An 18,206-nucleotide genomic window follows, 5' to 3' on the forward strand; every position below is an offset into this window, starting at 1 on the left:
GAGCAGTCCCTCCATTCTTGCACTGCTGGCCTAGTTATGGGTTGCTTCCAATCCCCGCCAGACTGAAAGTGGCTTGGGCAGATGACTGCTGCAACCAATAACTGGCCTCAGTGGTCACATGTTCTAGAACATGTGTTCTAGCACATGTGAACACTGAGGCCAGTGATTGGTTGCAGCAGTGATGGGACCAAGCCACTTCCAGTCCGGAGGGCAAGCAAGGAACTGTGGCTCTCCAGACAGGAGATTGGTTTATTTCTATTTAATAATAATTCTTTTTATTTATTTATTTTATTTTTTCAACTGGGCACCGGTTCCATCTGTTCGGATTGTCAGCTTCTAAGCTGCACAACCCCTTTAATATTTTTCTATAAAATAAAATCTGAAGTATGGTTTTGTATCATAAAACACCTCTAGCCCTAGGACCCAGCACAGAGACACGAGGGGCCGGTCAATCAGTACTTGGTGCTAAAAGCATGTGTGTTTGAGTCTGTTTTCTCCCTGTCTATTTTAAGACTCCCCTTAGTCAGGAGAATAGAAGCCACTGGCTACTCCCGTTGCTGCAATGACACCAGTCTCTCCAGGGAGATCGGGAGAGCATTGATCTTGGGGAACACATCTGCACCCCACTAAAGAAGTGGTCACAGAAGAATGGAAAGTTTGTGCCCTGCTGAGTCCGATAGGGCTTCTGACGTCTCCTTCTGTATAGACGAGGATGTCTTTCCTGAAACTGTCCTCAACAGTGAAGAAGCTGAAGATCTCACACAGAGGTACGCTGACGTAGACCCCACAAAAGGACACTTAGATGTGGGGAGCACTGCACCTGTTAAGATTGGCAGCACTGAATCTTACAGATCCCTTAGCATACAATCGCCTGAATGTGAACCCTCTTACTTCACAGCTTGTTCTGTCTGTGCAAAGGTTTTTTTTCTATTTAAAGATGCATCAGAAGTGACAGCTGGGGAAAACTTGGCTGCCCCTCCCAGCCATTCTGGAAGCTGCTCACATTATGATCCCATGCTGTCATGTGTGATGTGCCAGTTGTGCAATGCCTGCAGCTGAGAGTTTGGTGACATCAATTACGTTATGCACACATCTGGCATTGTGCCATAGTGATGTCATTGACCCTATAGCTTCTGCATAATCTATCTAAATTATCTATTATCTATCTATCTCTCATATCTATGTATCTCATATCTATCTATCTATCTATCTCATATCTATCTATCTCATATCTATCTATCTCATATCTATCTATCTATCTATCTATCTATCTATCTCATATCTACCTATCTATCTATCATTAAAACCATACCTTTGTTAGCATTATCCTAATTTCTGAACTCCAGAAAATGAGCTTTCATTGGTATGCAAATTAGGTCCAAAGTGCCCAGCGGGGCATCAAGAACTGTCCAAATTAGCCCAAGATCCAAAGACTGCCTCCTCCAAGTGCCCAAGACGACCTCCTTCAAGAGCCAAAGACCGTCTCTTCAGTTTTTCACAGTTCATCCCCTTTGCGCCTTCCAGTCCACCCCTCTTCTGCAACATCGCTGTTATCATTCAATTCTGCCCATGACGCATGCGCTCTACCTACTGTGAGTCCAAGCGTCAGTGTGTTTCTCATTGAAAGTTCATACAGATGCAGACCAGAAATCTTCCTGTGCTTGCGCACTGCCTTCGCTGTAGCGGGCATAGGACTCTCAGGAGGTAGAGCACATGCATCATGGGCACTTCAGAGAGGCGGTCTTGGACTCTTGGTGGGGACAGTCTTTGGATCTTGGAGGAGGCAGTCTTGGGCTCTTTCAACAGATTTTGATGCCCCGCTGGACATTTTGGACCTCATTAGCATACCAATCAAAGTTCATTTTATGGAGTTCAGAAATAAGTATAAAGCTAACAAAGGTATGGTATTAATTATGTCAGGCAGCACTACATTGGATTGCCATTGACTAAATATAGTAAAATTAGGTGACAGATTCCTTTTAAAAAATGTGACGCATCTTACTCCATTGCATTAATATATACATGATTAGGTCATTATCCATGTTGCTTTACCCCCTAGAAATCGGTATCTGAAATATGGTATTAATGACTATCCATGTACGCCACTACTCCTCTCAGTATATCATTTTATTAATATATAGAATGATAATATATTTTGGCGATTCTCAGTTAACTAGAAAGACCGTTAATGGTTCCTCTTATCATCACTATCCTAAAGTTTCACATTGTCTTTGTTCCAGTTTTCAGGAAGCTGTAAATACTGGGGAGGTGAAACCAAAGCTCCAATGTCTTATGTCAAATCCAGCCTTCTCTATGGTCACAGTTCAGTGTGAAGACAGCGGAATACACTGGGAGACCACCTCAAGCCGATGTTCTACACCATGGGCCTCAGAAGCCAGCACAACCTCAGATGTCTACAGCATGGAAAGTTCATCTGCTGGAACCCCTCCTGGCAAGGTTATCTTTATTATGGATGAGGACAAGCTACGGAGAAAGAGAGTCAGACCTTCAACATCAGCAAAGTTTGCTCGCCAGTCATCCCATCATAAAAAGAGTGCTGAAAATCACAAAGCATCTGCAGATAACATGGGGGAATCTTTTAAGCAAGCCCTGGAAAAAGCCAAACTTCATCTGTCCACCCACACAGAAGAAGCTGGCAGTGCTGATTGTTCTGCAAAGGATACTGAAAACCATACGGGAGAAAATCCTAATGTACCAGGAAAGGACTCAAGTTCAGAAAATAAACCACCAGATGAGAGGACTTCTGCAGCTGAGCCCTCCATCATCTTACCAGACAAGGTAGCAGAAGAACCAACATGTGCTGTTGCAGGTAAGTAAAGGCCAGCACTGCTTGTCTTCAAAAACTGATTTTCCAATATCATCTATTAATATCTGTTTTAGACAGATGGGGTGAACATAATGTCTCCTTTAAATAACATGGTAAATGACCTGTCAAAGCCGTGCGCCACTACCTTGTCTTATCTCATTAATCAAGTGGAGAAGTAAACAGTTCAGATTTTTTTGTCAAAGACTGCAAATTGGGTGTCACACCAAGTAAGGCTTCATCTTTCATATTTTCTTGAAACATCAGACTAATAGCCTGTCCATTCCATATGCGCCTGACATCTCATGTAATGCCAGATAAATTGCCTATTATGCTATCATAGACCAAGACACAACAGCAAATAATGCCGTTATATCAGTTATTACATTCTAAAGTTCTGGAGGTACAAGGATTCCTAAACCTAATTTTATTTCATAAATCGGCACATGTACATACATTCAAAGAGCTGTCATTTATGCTGATTATACTTTGTAAGTTGATTATCCTCTTTAATTCACAATATTCCTGCACTCCAAGGTTATGGTCATACATAGTGAATATATTACGGATTTTCCACGGCAGAATTGTGGGAGGAAAATCTGCGGCATTTATAGTAGCAGCAAGTGAATGAAATTTTATGAAGTCTCCTCCGCATGCTGTATACAAAATCTGCATGGAAATGGACATGCAGCATGTAATATTAAGGCTACTTTCACACTAGCGTTCGAACGGATCCGATCATAATAATGCAGACGGAAGCTCCGTTCAGAACGGATCCGTCTGCATTATTTTAGCATATAACAGCTAAGTGTGAAAATAGCCTCGTACGGATCCGTCCAGACTTTCAATGTAAAGTCAATGGGGGACGGATCCGCCTGAAGATTGAGCCATATTGTGGCATCTTCAAACGGATCCGTCCCCATTGACTTACATTGTAAGTCTGGACGGATCCGCTGCAAGCAGCGTTCAGCTGTCCGCCTGTCCGTGCGGAGGCGAGCGGAGCGGAGGCTGAACGCCGCCAGACTGATGCAGTCTGAGCGGATCCGCATCCATTCAGACTGCATCAGGGCTGGACGGCTGCGTTCGGGTCCGCTCGTGAGCCCCTTCAAACGGAGCTCACGAGCGGACACCCGAACGCTAGTGTGAAAGTAGCCTAAGTTGTAATTTTTTACTCTTTGCAATGCACAGACTAAAATCTGCCTTATATCTGAAGCAAAATCCGCAACCACATCCACATGTAACTTGTGGATTTTGCTGCGGATTGGTTGCAGATCTTTTTCTGACAGAAATCAGAAATTATGTCCCGTAATAGCTGTTTTATAAGGCTGTTCTTCCATAAGGTACCGTATATCTGTTAAAATATATGGATGATTCCTTACTATCATTACTATAAGATCCCAGGTAAAAACATCACTTTGATCTGGATGATACATCTGATCCATTACATACTTCTACATACACATATATCACCGCTATTTGCCCTAACTTTTAGCTATTTTATACCTAAGCTCTGTTTTGTCCAGATGAACTGCAGTAGTCTGTATTCAAGAGAATTACAGTACATATCAAATCTCTTCTATGATTTCTGAATGACTCCATGTCACTTGTCCTGGTTTCATGTTCTTTTATTGGTTTAGTTTCTCTGTGGAGAAAGACCCAGAGCAGTTGTCCCCAACCAGTAGCCTGGGAACCACATGTGGTTTGGGAACCCATTATGTGTGGCTCGCCATAGGAGTATTAACAATTGACAAACATTTTCTGCAGATACCCTAACCCTGTGTTAGCTAACCTCCAGCACTCCATCTGTGGTAAAACTATGACTCCCAAGATGTACACTTGCTTGGCTGTTCTCAGAACTCCATAGAAATGGAGCATGCTGGGAGTCATAGTTTCACTACAGTTGGAGTGCCGGAGGTTAGCCATCACTACTAACCTGGGCCATAAGCAACCCTGTACTTTTATGGAATCCAATATAAGTAAAAAATTTGCTCAAGAATGGTTTCATTTGCATTTATCTTATGAGTTCTTCATTACTGATCTATCTTTCAGAGCCTGATAAGACCCCCACACCATCTGGATTAAACAATGACTGTAAAGGTTCAGCCATGTGCCCAACAAAGAGTGTGCCAGAAAAGCAAACGGTGACAGAGACAGTGAAGCAACTTCCCCAGAAAAATACCATAAGTACCACAAAACCAAAGGGATGTGTCCATCAATCATTAGCTAAAAGTAGCACTGAAATGATATCAAGTAAGCATGATATCGACAGCTACCCACCATATGTCCTTGAAGATTTAAGCACTGTTTTAGAAACCATAAATAAATTATGTAATCCCCTAAAAGATGATTCACAAAAAAACACAAATGACCCTCCTAACACGCAATCAAACGTGTTCAGTATTGTTTCAGATGGGTCGGAAATATTAAACATCTTGGCCCCGGATCTTATATCTTCTGTAGACCAGGAGGCAAGCAAAGAATTGGAAGATAAACTAGAGTACTTGGAGGAAAACCCCTTACTTGTGCCCAAACTGGTCTGTACTGAGGATGAATCATCACCTATTACCTATGAGGAATCTGTCCAACAAGTTAATGACACAGTAGAAGAAGAGAGTATAATTCCTGAAAATAGACAAACAGATAAAACTATTAATGATATAGATTACTTTGAGAAATTTACTTTAGTTGACAGCAATGTACCGATAGAGCCACTTTATAAAAGGTTAAATCAAGAACAGGAAGCAGTTAAAGAAGAACACCTTGGTCCTTCCAAAAGTGAATCATCCTCAGATGATGACTATTACCTACTACAAAGTTTAGATGAATCATTTTACGGTGTATCTTTGGATAGTGATACCACCGTCTTACAACCAGAGGCTCATAATCCAGAAAAATCAATCACGAAAGAAGATACAGAAAAGAAAGACAAGGACGTAAAGAAGACAAATGGAGTAACCTTATTTAGTTCCGAAGAAGGAGTACTGACCAAGTCATTATTTTTTCCAACTTCTTACCCAGTGAACCACGAACTCCTAGAAGAACCACCTGCCTTGGCTTTTCTTTATGCAGATCTTTATGAGCAAGCCAGAGGATGTAAAGCCAAAGAGGAACATGACCCATCAGATGCAGAAAGTACTAGTTCTGACAAGACTTTCCATAGCAGAATTTCAGATGATGATGGCACAGGAATATATTTTGAAAAATTTAATCTTAAGGATGAGATTCCACCGGGAGGTGAGAAATCAGATGAAGATGAATTTTATAGTGACGAAGGCAGCGATGAGGAACAGTATTTAAGTTATGAAGCTTTGTCACAAGGGTCACTTGTTGATAAAGATACAAACCAGAAAGAAATATTTCTTGAAGACAATAAATCACCTTCACTTTATGATGATGTAGATCATGTGCAAAAGAGAGAGATTAAAACTTTGCACAAAGGCAAGGTCCAGCTGGATGATGAAGCTCATTTGCTGAATGATGCCTGTAAAGAACAACCAACAGATAATGTCCCAGTAACAGTGACTACAGAATGGAAAAATCTAGGAGATGAAGAAAATACAGAGGACTTCGATTATGTCATTGTGTCTCCAGATGACCTTGATGAAGATGATGTTTCCTTAAAGGAAATAATGTTTGAAGATCAAGAATCTTTGGAACATGAGAGTGATATGTTTCTGGATGCTGTACAAGTCACACCTGAACATGAAGAATCTGGTTTTGAGATGGTGGAACATGAAAAAAAATCAGAAGACATATTAGAACCCCCACTATCTGAGGACAGAAAGGCTCAGATTGATACATATTGCAACACATGTAAAATTCCAATTGTTGCTATTGATAAGATCTTTGGTGATCACAAGAACCATGATGTCACTGCATTAGACACCACAGTGAATGAAATGACGGTAAGTTTTTCATCTATTTATATAGGTATCATAAATCTAATATACTTTGCAATTCGGTGGATGCAATGAGGGAGATTTACTAATAATTTTGTACTCCATTCATGTGAAAAAAAAACTGGTGCACATGCCTTGCATCACATTTATTAGACTTGAATGGGGCTGAGTTGCAAATAGGCCATGTTACCGATGTACAATGACATCACTGTTCCAGGGAGAGGCTGCATCACTCAAGACCTCTTCCAACAGAAAATCCCGGGTGTCGCACCCCTGCAGATCTCATTCTGATGACCTATCCAAAGGATAATTCATAAATATATTTTCCTCGATAACCCCTTTAAACCAACAATGGGGGAGATTTATCAAAGGTGGTTCAAAGGAAAGCTGGCTTAGTTGTCTATAGCAACCAATCAGGTTCCACTTTTTATTTCCAAAGGAGCTCTGAAAAGTGAAAGATGTAAGAGCAGATTACAGATCAAAGCAAGAGAACAGTAGTAGGATAGAAGGGTAACGCTGGCCCCCTGATAACTATATTCATCAAAAATGTATATACTTCTTGCTACATTTACTACTTTAAAAAATTACTTTTGTATTGCTATATTCTGACACCCATCATTGTTTTATATTTATATTTAAAAATATGGCAATGTATGTGGAGTGATCAGCAAGAGTTAGTAAATTGTGTAGGTGCTTGTCATATTATAGACCCCACTAATCGCTGAAATGAAGGGCCTGTGATCTGTAGTGGACTATAGAAAGTCTATGAGTCTGTGAGCTGCTAGGTCTACTTGCAATCCTATGAATCCCATCTGGGATTAATTCAGGTTATGAGTAAAGTTAAACTATAAAGAGGTATTTTAGTTTCATCAAATACATTTTTCGTGTATGTAAGAAAAGTTACGATTCACCAATATAGTTTCTGTACTGATTATTTAGGGTTTTTTAAGATCTCTGCTTGCTGTCACTCAGTAGGAACCACCGTCCACTATACATCCAGTGGACACAAATCTGTCCTGGTCATTTGATAAACACACAGATGCATAACTCTGTATTTTGATTGTAACAAGGTGTCACGAGACCTGGGCAACTTTTTATTCACTGGAACTAAACCATAAAGCTTCTTACTGAATGACTGCAAGCAGATCTTAAGATCCTTAACCCTTCTCTACCAGCGAAATACAAATATGGCTCCCACTCGCGCTTGCAGCGGGCATCATTCCCAGTGCGTTGCCGCTGTTTCAAACAGCAGAGACCTGCGGCTAATGACCACGACCGGTAATAATGCTGATCGCTGTCATTAAAGCCTTTAGATGCCATGATCGAGTGAGATCACGGCACCTGAAGGGTGAAAAACCCAGAAGCTCACACTTTCGGGCTTCTTACTGTAATCCTCTGTGGCCAGTGAGGATGCCGGTAATTGATTTGAATGCAGTGGGTCTCGCTGAAGAGACCCAGGGCATTTAAGGTGCAATTCTTTATTGCATTCAACATAAGAAATGAGCAATTCTGAACAATTAATGTGTGTAAAAAATCTATGATTGTTCAGAATTAAAAAAATATGGATTTTGTAGGCTCAAATACAAGCTTCAAAATCATAAAAAAGTTAAAAAACACTGTTAAAAAAATATAAAAGTTTAAATCATGGGTATCACCGAGACTGAAAACACCCGTACTATTCAAATCTATTTTTACAATACTGTGAATGGCATAACGGAAAAAAGGGTCAAAATGGTCAATTTGCCATTTTTTCATCACTTCCCTTGTAATGAAATGTGACCAAAAAGTCATACACACTCCAAAATGGTATCAATTAAAAACTAAAGATTGTCCCACCAAAAATAAGCCCCATAAGGCTATCTGACTGGAAAAATAAAAAAGTTACGGCTCAAGAAAGATAGGGAAGAAAAATGTAAACTAAAAAACTTCCCTTAACCTAAGGGTTAAGCAAGACTGTATAATAGAAACATGTTCCACTTTTCATTATACAATAGCCATTAGAGTCATTTTGCTATATTTATTTCCAGATACTTACATGACACCAACGTATTCTGGAGCACTGTACAGAGGTTGTCTCCTTTCAAATCATTCCTGTCTCCAATGGACTCACAATCTAAGTTCCCAGTCTCAGGCGTACAATAAAGCAATTCAGTAGAAATTAAATCCTATCAGTATGTTTTTAGAGTTTGGGTGCTTAAAGTTTGTGAACGCTGCTCTTGTTAGGAGCAAGTACACAAATCCTGGAAGTTTTGGGGAAAAAATGATATCCAGGACAGTGCTCTTATTGTTCATGTAAATTGAAAACTTGGGTCTGCATCCACAGCACGGACTGCCCACGGCCAGCGCCCGTGCATTGCGGACTGCTATTTGTGGTCCGCAACATGGGCACAGAGCCCTAACATTCGTGTGGATGAGCCCTTAGTCAGTGGAACTATTTCTCCCCACAGCTATGTTAGTCCTTTCTGTCTTCTTTCAACTGTTGCCCGGTAAGCCGCTGGTTCATATATACAGGTGAAACTTGAAAAATTTGAATATCGTGAAAAAGTCAATTTATTTCGGTAATGCAAATGAAAAGGAATTGCATTAATGCAGCTTAAATTTAGAATTTTGTGAAAAGGTTCAATATTCTAGGCTCAAAGTGTCACACTCTAGTCAGCTAATTAATCTATACCCCCTGAGCAAAGGGGACCTCAAAATTGTGACTTTGGGGTTTCATAAGCTGTAAGCCATAATCATCCAGATTATACCAAATAAAGGCTTGAAATATCTCGCTTTGCATGTAATGAGTCTCTCATATGTTAGTTTCACCTTTTAAGTTGCATTACTGAAATAAATGAACTTTGCACGATATTCAAATTTTTCGAGTTTCACCTGTATGTTGCAGCTAAATTCATCTAGGTTCGATATCTTCTTTTCCACCAATATATCCGCTGCTTGGCCGGTGAAGGTCAATCTTCTTGTAGTTCCACAAACCAACCTCTTCAGGCTTTTAAAAATGTGTAGCCCTTTTTTCCTGTACAGGGGTGAGATGTTCTAGAAGCAGGATCTGTATTTCCCCTCTGTTCTGTCAGGTAGCTCAGCTGAGGGACTCCTTAATTCTGACCTTATAAACACTCATTATAGCTCAACCCTTCTCTTACTGATAAATAACTTTTTATGACCTTCTAGTAATTTAGAGATAAGGGTTATTAGATGACCAGAACAAAGTGATAGTAAAAAGTAAGCTTACAACAGCTAGACAAACCCTTAGTTAACCCTTTGTAATAGGTAACCCTTTGCTCAATACTTTTAATAAAGACCAATTGAAAAAAAAGATTTTTAGCCCAAAATGAGTAAGATGCAATCATAAAAAATACATTGCCCCTGAAGGTGTACATAGCCTTTAATGATCCGTTAGAGAGCTCAAACAATGCTCTGCTGGATCAATGAGAGAGGTGTGCGCCTGCACACTTCTTTCTCTCCCTGCCTGTCCAATCTGTGTGAGATCAGTGCAGGCAGAAGAATGTTCAACAATCATTCAGCATATGGAGCTAGAGTGGCCAGACATCTGGCTTTAGGCTAAAAAGCCCGGTTTCTTCGCTCCCTGTCCTCTGTCCTCCAGCGCAGGGCCAGGATGCAGGGATGTCCTCCTTTACTGTGGCGCCACGCTCCACGTTTATAAAATTGCCCATTATTTTATCTTTATTAAGTTTTTCTTACATCTTTTAATACTTTGTCTTACCAAGTATAATGTAGTGGCAGTTAAAGAGGTTTTCCATTGGAATTTTCTTATAAAAAAGGTAGAATAGATTAAAATTAAAAAAGAATCATTACTCACCTCACCGAGCCACCACTGTCGCTGTTCGAATGCTGCACCAGTACTTGCTGCTCTGCCCTTCCTGGTTCTGGCTTGACACAAAGGAAATAGCTTGCACTGTCCACACAGCCACTGATTGACTGAGCAGACAGTCTAAGCCATTCTCTTTGCATTGACCAGGAAGTGGAGAACAGCAGTGACTGGTAATCAGTGAGGTGAGTAATGATTCTTTTTTATTTGTTACCGATTCTGCCCATTTAAAAAAAAAAAAAAGTATTCTCCTGGAAAAGACATTAAGCATGTATGAGCAGAATACTTGATATAAAACCCTGCATTTTCAATACATTATCACTTTATTCACAGAGTAACCTGGAGAATCTTCTGGAGAAATTGCAGGAAAGTTCATTGAAAACAGAAGATTGTGTTACCAGAGTAGAGAAATTGTTTAATGATGTTGAAGTAAGTATCATTTATCATTATAGTGCCTTCCATTTTGTTATGTTGTGACCTTGTGCTAAAATAAAATAAAAAAGTAAAAATTTTTCCCATCATCCAGCACTAAATACCCCATAATGATAAAGTGAAAACAGAATGTTCAAAATCTTTGCTAATTTATCAAAAAGGAAAAACTAAAATATTGCATTGATATAAGTATTCAGACCCTTTACTTAGTATTTAGTTGAAGCATATTTGACAGTGAATAAAGCTTCAGTGTTCCTGGGTATGGTGCCATAAGATTTTCACACCAGAATTTGGGGATTTCCAGTAATTTTTTTGCTACGGATACTCTCCAGCTTTGTCAGATTGGATGGGGTTAGGGATGAGCGAATAGACCTCGGATGAAACATCCGAAGTTGATTCGCATTAAAAGTTTGTTAGAATACTGTACTGTACTGTACAGTATTAGAATGTATTGGCTCCTATGAGTGGTACCTTGGAACCGAACCCTAATTCGGTAAAAGTTTTTTTACAGTAGAAATACATTTTTGAAATTATTACCCAAAGTCCCGCAAAACTTCTCAAAGTAATAACTTCGGCTCATAGGAGTTAATACATTATAATACTGTACGGAGCATTTGCTCCGTACAGTATTCTAACAAAGTTTTATGCGAATAGACTTTGGATGTTTCATCCGAAGTCTATTCACTCATCTCTAGATGGGGTCCATCAGTAGACAGCTATTTTCAGGTCTTTCTAGAGAAGTCAGGGCTGTGGCTGGTACACTCAAGGACATTCATAGAGTTGTCCCTAAGGTCACTCCTGTGCTGTTTTAGCTGTATGCTTAGGGTCATTGTCTTGTTGGAAGGTAAACCTTCAGCCCAGTCTGAGGTCCACAACACTCTGGATCAGGTTTTCATTAAGAATATCTCCTGTACTTTTTCCAATTTATTTTTCCATTAAATGGGTTGTCTCACTTCAGCAAGTGGCATTTATCATGTAGAGAAAGTTAATACAAGGCACTTACTAATATGTTGTTATTATCCATATTGCTTCCTTTGCTGGCTGGATTCATTTTTCATCACATTATACACTGCTCGTTTCCATGGTTACAGACCACCCTGCAGGAGAAAGCGTCAGCCCCAGGACCATGGGAGTGCACATAGGCTGGTGCTTTTTCCTATATTGTGCAAGCACGACCACCGCTGATGGATTGCAGGGTGGTCGTAACAATGGAAACGAGCAGTGTATAATGTAATGGAAAAATGAATCCAGCCAGCAAAGGAAGTAATATGGATAATAACAATACATTAGTAAGTGCCTTGTATTAACTATATCTACATGATAAATGCCACTTACTGAAGTGAGACAACCCCTTTAAAGGGCATCTGTCAGCAGATTTGTACCTATGAAACTGGCTGACCTGTTGCATGTGCAATTGGCAGCTGAAGGCATCTGTGTTGGTCCCATGTTAGTATGTTCCAACATTGCTGGAAAATATGATGTTTTGATATATGCAAATGAGCCTCTAGAAGCAATGGGGGTGTTACCGTTACACCTAGAGGCTCAGCTCTCTCTGCAACTGCTGCACCCTTTATACAGGGCCAGGCAGTGAAAAACATCATCGCACCTGGTGCTGATTTCTCATCAAGTTAATCAAAGTGCACAGGGTGCTGCAGTTGCAGAGAGACCAGAGCGTCTAAGTGTAACGACAACGCCCCGTTGCTCCTAGAGGCTCATTTGCATATATTAAAACATCATTTTTCTCAGGAATGCAGGCACATAGGAACATGGAACTAACACAGATGCCTTCAGCTGCCAAACGCACATGTAACAGGTCAGCCAGTGTCATAGGTACAAATCTGCTGACAGATGCCCTTTAAATTCCTGCTCATTCTGGACATTGAAGTGAAGGAGTCGGTTCTATCAGTGATTGACAGCCTTCCATCTATGACTGTATATACAGAGATTCCTGTCAATCACTGATAGGACCGCCTCCTTGACTTCAAAGCCCAGAATGAGCAGAGATTTAAATGGATGAATTATATGTTATTCTACATCTTTTCCCATAAAACTACATATCAATCTGCTCATCTCCTCCTGCTCTATAACATGCTGCCTGAGCTTACTGTTTTTAACCTCTTAAGGACATAGGGTGTACAGGTACGCTCTTATGTCCTGGTACTTAAGGACACAGGGCGTACATGTACGCCCTGTGTATTTTCGATCACCGCCGCGCGGCGGGCGGCGATCGGAACCCCGTGCCTGCTCAAATCATTGAGCAGGCACTTAGGGCAAATGCGCCGGGGGGTCCTGTGACCCCCCCCCCATGTATGCGATCGCAGAAAACCGCAGGTCTGAATTGACCTGCGGTTTTCTGCGTTTCCGGGTTATTCGGGTCTCTGAAGACCCGATAACCCGGAACAGGATGGTGATGGTGGTGTGATTTCACCCCACCAATCACCATCCAGCGATCCTGAGTGGTGATGGTGACATCACCACTCAGGATCGCTTCTGATTGGTCTGTGGGCGGGCTGGCGGCAGATTTAAAAGATTCAGGCGCTCCTCTCCTCCTCCTTTTGTGTTCCGGAGCCGGAGGAGAGAGGAGCTGCCTGCACGTCGTCAGTCTGTGCCAGCATCACCCCATCTGTGCCCCCAGGACCCAATCTGTGCCCCAGCACCCCCCATCAGGTACATAGGGAAAGTTTGGGTTAGGCAGGGAAAAAAAAGGGAAAGTTAGTTTGTGAACTTTTATTGCATCACCCTAAGTTAGGGTGTCTGGGGTCTACAGCACAGCTGTGTGACCCTAGACCCCCCAGGGGTGCTGCCGCTTGCCCCCCCCCCCACACTTTTTTGGGGTGCAGTTTTTTTTTGTGTACGCTGACTGTGGCCGGCACTCTTAGCGTCCGGCCACTGTTAGCGCATCGCACACCCCACCGCTGATCAACTTCGAACAGTTGATCAGGGGTTTTGAATTTTTTTTTCCACATTTTTTTCCCTTTTTTTTTGTTATTTTTTATTTTCTTGTTCTGTTAGCTTTAGGGTGAGTTTGTGAACACCCGTTCCCCCACACACACACACGCACACCAAATAAAGATTTACACACACGCACATATACACGCAGACACACACTCCCCTATGGCCCGCCGGACGTTCTCGGCTGAGGAGGCATACGCCCAGCTTGCCTCCGACTCCAAGAGTCCCAGTGAGGATGAGGATGACCCCACATTCCTGTTGTCATCCGCGTCCTCCTCATCATCTAGCGATGATGATGAGCCCCCAAGGCGGCGGAGACGCCGCCAGGCGGAGCAAGGGGACCGCCATGTTAGGGACCCTGTGGCCCACACTAGTACGAGCCGCTCTGGGGCTCGTACTGGTTTCCTGGCCCACCAGTTAAATCCACCCGAGCACCCTGCCGGTGAACTTGTCTGGTGTAGCCCAGAGCGATACGAGCCCGTGATTCCTGATTTTGTAGGCCAATCAGGAATCCGGATTTCCACAGTGGGCTACACTGAATATGACTTTTTTGTCATTTTTTCAGTGACCCACTGGTAAATCTGATGGTGGAGCAGACGAACCTGTACGCCCAACAGTTCGTTGCTCAACACCCGGGCTCCTTTTTGGCCAGGCCCGGTGGCTGGACGCCGGTCAGTGCAGCCAAAATGAGGACATTTTGGGGCCTCGTGCTGCATATGGGCCTGATCAAGAAACCCAGTGTCAGGCTGTACTAGAGTGGGGACTTCCTATATCAGACCCCACTTTACAGTAGGCCATGACACGCTCCCGGTTTGAGGCCATCCGGAAATGTCTGCATTATTCCGATAATGCAGCATGTTCCCCCCCCCGAGGTGATCCTGCCTATGACTGTGTGTATAAGATACGGCCGGTCATCGATCACTTTGGGGCCAAATTCATGGAGGCCTATGTACCTGGAAGGGAGGTCGCGGTTGATGAGTCTCTCATTGCGGAGAGACTCATTTTCCGCCAGTATGTGCCCTCCAAGGAGGCGAGGTATGGCATGAAGCTATACAAAATTTGTGAGAGTACCTCAGGGTACACTTACAAATTTCGTGTATACGAGGGGCGAGATTCCCGGATTCAACCCCCAGAATGTCCCCCCACTCTGGGTGTTACCGGGAAACTTGTTTGGGACCTTATGTACCCACTGCTGGATAAGGGTTACCACCATTACGTGGATAACTTTTATACCAGTATCCCCTTGTTCCAGTCCCTTGCCGCCAGATCCACGTCCGCTTGTGGGACCGTGCGGAAAAATCAACGCGGCCTCCCTGCCCACCCCCTCCAGGTACCTATCCCCAGGGGTGAGACCCGTGCCCTTACCACTGGAAACCTGTTGCTGGTCAGGTATAAGGACAAAAGGGATGTCCTTATGCTGTCCACAATTCATGGTAACGGCATCACCCCTGTCCCTGTGCGAGGTACCGCGGCAACGGTCCTTAAGCCCGATTGTATCGTCGACTACAATCAGTATATGGGAGGAGTTGATCTCTCGGATCAAGTCCTCAAGCCATATAACGCCATGCTCAAAACCCGGGCATGGTACAAAAAAGTTGCGGTCTACTTGGTACAGGTTGCCATGTACAACTCTTTTGTGCTGTCCCGGAGCGCTGGCAGCACATGGACATTCCTCCAGTTCTATGAGGCAGTCCTCAAGGCCCTGATCTTTTCGGACTGGGAAAGAGCAGGCCGGAGTACCTCAGGAACTGTAGGCGCCCGGATCGTCCCTGGCCAACACTTTCCAGGTGTGGTCCCCCATACTGGAAAGAAGGGACGAACCCAAAAAAAGTGCAGAGTGTGTTGCAGGAGGGGGATACAAAAGGACACCACTACTCAGTGCGACACGTGCCTCGATCATCCGGGCCTCTGCATTGACGGTTGCTTCAGGGAGTATCACACTTCCATGGAGTACTACATTTATATCCCAATTTAGCACTGACATCGGATAAAAAAAACTGTTTCTCAGACTTGAGACACCCAAAAAAACGAAAATAATTTATTAAAAGTAGACATGTAGACTATAAAACTACCCCATGACCTAACCCCCCCTAAGTTTAATAGCAAGCGATCAAAAAGTCATATAGCCCCCAAAATAGTGCCAATAAAACCGTCCGCTCATCCCGCAAAAAATGAGCCCCCACATAAGATAATCGGATAAAAAAATAAAAAATGACACTTAGACTTTAGAGATACAAAAAATATATTTTTTTATCAAAAAGGATAATATAGTCAAAAACCTAAATAATTGTAAAAAAGTAGACTTATTAGGTATCGCCAAGTCCGTAAGAATCTCCTCTATAAAAATACCCCATGACCCAACCCCCCAGATTAACACGGTAAAAAAAAATAGGTGCAAAAAAAGAATTTTTTTGTCACCTTACATAACAAAAAGTTTAATAGCAAGCGATAAAAAAGTCATATAGCCCCCAAAATAGTGCCAATAAAACCGTCCGCTCATCCCGCAAAAAAATGAGCCCCCACATAAGAAAATCGGAAAAAAATAAATAAAAAAAGGACACAATTTTTTTTGTATCAAAAAGGATAATATAGTCAAAAACCTAAATAATTGTAAAAAAAAGTAGACTTATTAGGTATCGCCGCGTCCGTAAGGTGCCAAAACCGCTATTTTTGGCACTTTTCCATTTCAATCCGTTTTTTTCCGGTAACAAAACAAGGGTTAACAACCAAACAAAAGTTAAAATTTATTACCCTGATACATTTGTGGTCGTAAACTGCTCTATCAGTAAAAGGGAAGGAAAGGACTGACATGGTTTCTGGAAGGACGATTTTGATGCCCCTTTTTATTGACACCATGTCCCTTTTGAAGCCCCCCTGATGCCCCCCTAGAGTAAAAACTCCCTAAAAGTGACCCCATCTAAGAAACTACACCCTTCAAGGTATTCAAAACTGATTATACAAACTTTATTAACCCTTTAGGTGTTCCTTAACAGTTAATGGCAAATGGAGATGAAATTTCAGAATTTCAATTTTTGGTAACCTTGCCTCACAAAAATGTAATATAGAGCAACCAAAAATCATATTTACCCTAAAAATAGTCCCCCAAAAAATGCCATCTTATCCCATAGTTTCCAAAATGGGGTCACTTTTAGAGAGTTTCTACTCCAGGGGTGCATCAGGGGGGTTGAAACAGGACACGGTGTAAATAAACTGGTCCATAAAAATCAGCCCTCCAAAAACCAAACGGCGCACCTTTCACTCTATGCCACGCTGTGTGCCACATATTGGGTGTTTCTGTAAACAGCAGAGTCAGGGCAATAAAGATACAGTCTTGTTTGGCTGTTAACCCTTGCTTTGTTAGTGAAAAAAATTAATTTTCTAATTTCATCCCCATTTGCAAATAACTCTTGTGCAACACCTAAAGCAGGGCTGGCCAACCTGCTGCTCTCCAGTTGTTGTAAAACTAAAACTCCCAGCATGCCCAGTCTGCCTACAGGTATCAGCCTACAGCAGGGTATGGTGGGAGTTGTAGTTTTACAACAGCTGGAGAGCCGCAGGTTGGCCAGCCTTGACCTAAAGGGTTAACGATGTATGTAAAATCAGTTTTGAATACCTTGAGGGGTGTAGTTTCTTAGATGAGGTCACTTTTAGGGAGTTTCTACTCTAGAGGTGCATCAGGGGGGCTTCAAATGGGACATGGTGTAAATAAACCGGTCCATAAAAATCAGCCTTCCAAAAACCAAACGGCGCACCTTTCACTCTACGCCCCGCTGTGTGGCCGTACAGTAGTTTACGGCCACATATTAGGTGTTTCTGTAAACGGTCAATAAAGTTGACAGGGCAATAAAGATAGTGGAGAAAATGGGTTAAAATGGAAAATTAGACAAAAAAAATGAAATTCTCAAATTTCATCCCCATTTGCCAATAACTCTTGTGCAACACCTAAAGGGTTAACAAAGTATGTAAAATCAGTTTTGAATACCTTGAGGGGTATAGTTTCTTAGATGGGGTAATTTTTGGGTGGTTTCTGTGACGCTTTGCGATCCACAGCGATACTAGGAAATCACAAATGCGCCATATTTCTCAATCACAAAGACAAAAGAGCCTTCACTAAGAATCTTCTCTTTCACTAAAGGAGTAACTCACAGATCAGAGGTACAATTAGCACCTTCTTGCCAAAGAATCTTCCTGCCCCATGCCAGGTTTAAGTACCCATCAATCTGGTATTCTCTTGACAGAACCTCATAAACCTGGTCTCTCTGCAGCCATAGTG

General features: G+C 42.1%; 1 protein-coding gene across 2 annotated transcripts in view; it reads left to right on the forward strand.

Moving 5' to 3' along the window:
* The first annotated feature begins 519 nt into the window (after window positions 1-519).
* CMYA5 (cardiomyopathy associated 5) overlaps window positions 520-18,206 on the forward strand; it is an 89,766-nt gene continuing 72,079 nt past the window's right edge. The window contains exons 1-4 of one of the 2 annotated variants that reach the window (XM_044276123.1): window positions 520-767; window positions 2,241-2,830; window positions 4,874-6,729; window positions 10,883-10,978. In XM_044276123.1, coding sequence (XP_044132058.1) covers window positions 649-767; window positions 2,241-2,830; window positions 4,874-6,729; window positions 10,883-10,978 — 2,661 coding nt within the window. In that variant the 5' untranslated portion in view covers window positions 520-648. Of the gene's footprint in view, window positions 768-1,556; window positions 1,900-2,240; window positions 2,831-4,873; window positions 6,730-10,882; window positions 10,979-18,206 lie in introns of those variants that run through there. The other variant, XM_044276124.1, reaches the window with a different exon arrangement.

This window comes from Bufo gargarizans, chromosome 1 (genome assembly GCF_014858855.1).
Source record: "Bufo gargarizans isolate SCDJY-AF-19 chromosome 1, ASM1485885v1, whole genome shotgun sequence".
Taxonomy (NCBI): Eukaryota; Metazoa; Chordata; class Amphibia; order Anura; family Bufonidae; genus Bufo; species Bufo gargarizans.